General features: G+C 28.3%; 1 protein-coding gene across 1 annotated transcript in view; it reads right to left on the minus strand.

The window, feature by feature from the left end:
* Nucleotides 1-4082, minus strand: part of jef (major facilitator superfamily domain-containing protein 6 jef) — a 57021-nt gene extending 52939 nt beyond the window's left edge. Inside the window, exon 1 of the mRNA XM_075365994.1 lies at nucleotides 3986-4082. Coding sequence (XP_075222109.1) covers nucleotides 3986-4005 — 20 coding nt within the window. The 5' untranslated portion in view covers nucleotides 4006-4082. The remainder of the gene's footprint in view (nucleotides 1-3985) is intronic.
* Nucleotides 4083-6000: the final 1918 nt, after the last annotated feature.

A 6000-nucleotide genomic window follows, 5' to 3' on the forward strand; every position in this document is an offset into this window, starting at 1 on the left:
TTCTTCTTGCGCCTTGCATCTAACATTACTTTACTCGCTTTTCCTCTTTGCTTCCTTTTTTTTGCGATGCATATACAGCACGTTTTTAAAATAATTTTATAAAAAAAAATTACGATTATGTAGAATATATTTTTTATAAAATTAATAAATATTCTGCTATAAAAACCCTAATTATGTGTTTCCATACTACACTTCATTTAAGTTGTACAATTATTACTTCAGTTAAAAAATTTATGGAAAATTATAAAGCCTTTTAATAGCTAAAGTAAATAATTCTATTGATTACCTAAATTTAATACACAAAGTGATGAAAATAATACACTTGTTTATCTTTACTTAAATATTTATACTTGAGAAATACATTATTATTAACAAAAACTTATTTTTTTGATAAGCATTTTAACTGAAATTTTCATCTATTGGTTTTAAAATATTAAAACAATGTTCTTTTCTGTTCAGCCTCCAAAACCACCATAAGATATTACTTCAGAGGATGTATGAATATGATATGTATGAATGTAAATGAAGTGTAGTTACAATATACTAAGTGTTTAAAAAAATTCAAAAATATATATCTTTAAACAACGAAACTATTAATAAATTCAAAATTCCATAGTAGAAATTTACTATTACAAGCGATAAATTTAAAAATGTTAAAAAAGCCACGAAACCATTTTGAAGAAACATATCTACTGCAACAACCCCTGGCAACTTATAACCGTAAAACTAATCTAAGAACTTTTTCTGTGGTGATACCTTATGTAATCCAAAAAAACTGCATCAAAATTGGCCCAACTGTTTTAGAAAAACACATCTACTGCAGCACCTCCTGGTGATATAACTGTAAAACATGTCTAAGAATCTGCTCTGAAGTGATACCTATGTAACGCAAAAGACCACATCAAAATTGGTCCAGTAGTTTTTGAGGGAAATGGTAACACACACACAATGTCTTACCCCAAACACATATACCGTCTCAGTTCCGTCATGGGTAAAAATGAATAATAACTTCCTTTTTTATATAAAAACAATGTAATTTGAAATTTTTAAACTGGATCATCAGATTATAATGGATTATAAAAATATGTTTCTAAAATTCTACATCAAGTCATTCTTACTTAAAGAAGAAATTTAACAAAAATATAATTTTCTTTAATACCAGTGATTCATCATATAACCTGAGGCCATCTAGTATTACCATTATAATATCTCAAAATGACCTATCGTTCTGCAGAAGACATTTTATGTACATTTCTGTGAAACTAATAAATCTTATTCCTGCTAAATTTATGTATAGTAGAGTGAACAAAAAACTCCCGAAAGAAATAGATGATTAGATGATGACAATTAATATGTATGAATCATTATTCTAAACATGTTTTTTCCATCCTGTCTAAATGATATATAATTAGTTAATTTTCTAATCCTATCTTAATAACATTTTGGTTTTTAATATAAAATCCTATAACAGAGCTAATCCAAACTAAAGAAGACAAACTTAATAAGAGTAAATTTATAAGAATTATAATATTAATACTACAATTATTTAGCTTTCAAAAATAGTTTTAATTTTTATATTCTTGTTTTAGAAATATTGTATAAAGTGGCTCATATCTACCTTTGCAGGTATTAAGTTTCCTAATTATATATTGTAATTATTTTTTATGTCATATTTTGTACAATGGAAATAAAGGTTTAATCATTCAAATGTAGGAAAAAAGTTGGTTATTTCTCAGTTCATGGTGGTTGGAGAATATGAAATTTAAATTCTGTAATCACTCTCAGGCTCTTGAGGATGATCTTAAGGTGGCTGAAAATATTTTGTAGTTTTTTAAAAACATTTTATTGTACGGTTTATTTCAGTGTGTCATTACAGAGTTTAAGTTTCACAAAAAAAGCTATGATAAATACCTGTTAATAAACAAATCAATGTAATTGATTTGAAACATGAAACAGTGTTATTTTAATTTTAATTAAATGATTGAATGTTTTAATTGTGAAACTGCTTTTTATTGTGAAATTATAAACAAATATTTATTATCAAAGTAAAATCAAATGTTAATTATAAAAAGTAAATAATATATCTTATTATTTTTTATTTATAAAAATTTTAAATTATTTTGTTCTTAATAGTTATAACAATATCATTTAATTTGAAAATTAATTTCCAAACAGCTGTTTTTTTATTTCTGAAGTAATCATATTTTTCATGATCAATGAAAAATGATATTATAAATTTAAATTAATCATTTATAATAAAGGACCCTAATAATGATATTAATATAATCAGAATAATACTAAAATTATTTTAAGTTATAACTCATCACTTAACGCTTTTTAATTTTTGTATGTTCTCATGAACATTTTTGTTGTTTTCTCTACTTCTTCAGGTATGTTGTATATCTAATAAAAAAAAACATTTAAAATTATTGTAATCTTTACATGGAACTAGCAGTTAATGATGTTAAAGAACAATTTAGGTTTGGAGTAACAGTACAAGGTGAGAAGATGAAGATGCTACGATTTGCTGATGGTATAGTAATTCTAACTGAGAGTAAAAAGGATTTAGAAGAAACAATGAATGGCATGGATGAAGTCCTACACAAGAACTACCGCATGAAAATAAACAAGAACAAAATAAAAGTAATGAAATGTAGTAGAAACAACAAAGATGGACCACTGAATGTGAAAATAGGAGGAAAAAAGATTATGGAGGTAGAAGAATTTTGTTATTTGGGAAGTAGAATTACTAAAGATGGGCGAAGCAGGAGCGATATAAAATGCCGAATAGCACAGGCGAAACGAGCCTTCAGTGAGAAATATAATTTGTTTAGATCAAAATTTATAAATTCCTGACATTTAAATTAAATGTCTATACTTTTTGAAAGTATATGTTTGGAGTGTCGCTTTATATGGAAGTGATCGCTTTATATGGATGATCGGAGTATCTGAGAAGAAATGATTAGAAGCTTTTGAAATGTGGTGTTATAGGAGAATGTTAAAAATCAGATGGGTGGAGAAAGTGACAAATGAAGAGGAGTTGCGGCAAATAGATGAAGAAAGAAGCATTTGGAAAAATATAGCTAAATGAAGAGACAGACTTATAGGCCACATATTAAGGCATCCTGGAATAGTCGCTTTAATACTGGAAGGGCAGGTAGAAGGAAAAAATTGTGTAGGCAGGCCACATTTGGAATATGTAAAACAAATTGTTAGGGATGTAGGATGTAGGGGGTATACCAAAATGAAATGACTAGCACTAGATCGGGAATCTTGAAGAGCTGCATCAAACCAGTCAAATGACTGAAAACAAAAAAAGAAAATTATTGTTTAAAATATAGGAAAACGTTATTAGTGTTCTTCCAGTCATTTGATGAAAGAATGATTTCATCTCAACTTCATCCTTCTTCTTTCTCGGTTTCTTTCTCCTTTTACTGACCCTTCCATGTAGTTGTCAAGATTTCACTACTCTAATTATATGTCTTAACTGATTTTCTTTTTTTTGTGTACTTCGTACATAAGTGCTATTTCTTTTTTAATCCTGGTCATTACAGATTAGAAAAAACTGATAGAAGAGCTTTATAAAATTACTGTAAAAAAAGGAAAATTTTTCTATATTCTAAAATTAATAATTTTTAAGTTTTTTTTAAAAAATGTAACTTATTTGAAGAAGTAGTAATTACTACAAAAAAAAAACTCATGAATTACACTAAGATGAGTTATAAAATAAAATAAATTTAAATCTCCCAGTATTCATAACAAAAACAGGGTTGAGTAAGTTCAATTACAGTTTGTGTAAGAAAATTTTGATTGGAAAAAATCATTTCTGGTAATTTGATTAACAATAACTTATATTTTTTATGTAGTACTATTAAATAAAAAAAAAAAAAAAATTGCAACATGTGTTCTTGAATGAGAACTAGTGTTGCAAAATGTTTACTGTATTTTATTCCCTACTTAGACAAACAATATTAAGTTACAGTACCTTTTGGTTGAAGTGGGCATTGCTGATGGATATGAAATTACAAAATTTGCTTTGGCACTAAGGATTCAGCTGTACTGCTACTGTTCCTATGAATGTGATGATCTAAATCTTAAAACTAAATTAATCCCATTACAGAGATGAACTACATAAATGTAACTAAAGCTTGCCAGCATTTTATTAGATAAAAAAAAGTTGGCAAAGAGTTGCATAATTTTTCTAGCAAAGCCAGAAAGGTTATGCTTTGGCTATTAAGTTTGCCCTTAGAAGAGTGTTAATTAGGAGGAAAATTAAGTGTAACAGTAACATATCTAAATAAAGAATTATATAAAAAATTTATTCCACTCTAAGTAAAATTTTGAGATAAGCAAATGTGGTAATCATATCTCCACCCTTGACCAATTGCAAACAAAATTAAATGACATTAATAACCCAAATTCAAAAGTCATTATAAAAAAGTCATAAAAATCAGTTAATCCAGTCTAAAAATATCAAGTAAGACAGTAACTGTGAAAATAAACCAAAAAATTAGGTTTATTATCCATCACCCCTGAATGAAATTACACAAATACATAACCAAAATGGCATACCAATGTAATCGAATCATATAATTAGTACGGGAACATGACTTTGGGTCTAAAAACAATAAAAAAGAAAAAAAACAGTATTTTGTACTTACTCCTTTTGGTGGTTTGATTAAGGAAAAAACCCATCAGAAAGTATCTCAGCAACTGAAGGGACTTTAAGTAAAAAAATTTACCCATCCTTTAAGTAAAATTTTGAGATACAGGAACTGTAACATCTGTATGTCCCTATTCCCTTGACCAACTACAATCAAAATTGAATGACATCATTGCCCCATGTACAGAAATCATCATGTCAAATATTATCCAAATCAGCCCACTCAGTCTGGAGATATAAAACCAAAAACAGGCCAACGTACGTAAGGTATTTGCATACATACATTCTTCCTAAATTTTTCAAGGGTTAAAATTGTGTTTTTTGGTAAATAGGTTCATGAAATGTCAGATCTGTGAAAATCGTGAAATGCAAAATTTGACCCCTCGTTAACATACTTTTTTCTTATGTTCAAATAACGTAGTAGATAGGTTGACATAGTGTACCTATAACTACATAACTAGGAAAGTAAAAACATCTACTAAAATATAGGATCGTTCTAAAATATTTGTGGACATTAAGTAAAGAAAAAGATGAAATTTTAGAAAGCGCTAACTTTGCCTCTTTGCTTTACACGTATTTTGATATTTTATTTTTGATTGTGATTATTAGAGGATGAAGCAGGAATTCCCATTGATGAGCTGATGTGATCAATAAAAAATGCTTTGATATTTTCAAACATTTAGGCAATCTTTATAAAAATTAAAGGAAGAAATGAAATAAAAGAAATAGAAATAAATAGAAATAAATAGAGTACCATATTACTTATTTCAATACTTATTTTTCTGCAATGTTTGGTTTCACTCCATATAATATATCTCTTAAAAAAATATTTAGCATCATTAAAAAAATCTTTTTAAAATTATTAATTAAAAAACACAACTGCAAAAAAAACATTGTTGACAAACATTACTACTGTTTAATATAGGATAATTAAACAGCTTGCGGGTGAAAATTTTGTACATAATATTTATATGTAGTGTAATTTTTTTTCAATTTTTAAAACTTATTTAAACATATATATATATTATAAAGTGCACTTTATAACCTTGTAGAGTAGCACTGAGGGCTGTTGTTATCGTCGATTGGCTTCGACGGTTGGTTGTAATTTATAACCTTGTGATAACCCTGAAAAGGGCTGTTTTTGTCATTAGCTCTGAGCTGTTGGTTCTGGAAGCTGGTCTCCGGGAAAGTCGGGGAATTGCGACTCGTCCATTGAAATCCGACCAGCATTCCCCTCAGCGGCAGTTGGTCCCCACTACAGCGTGGCAGTAGTGGTCCCTAGAGCCCCGCAGTGTCGGGTTAGCGTCGGTAGTCTTTCGCCGACGCGGTTCTCCCCG

Source organism: Lycorma delicatula, chromosome 5 (genome assembly GCF_047948215.1).
Source record: "Lycorma delicatula isolate Av1 chromosome 5, ASM4794821v1, whole genome shotgun sequence".
NCBI lineage: Eukaryota > Metazoa > Arthropoda > Insecta > Hemiptera > Fulgoridae > Lycorma > Lycorma delicatula.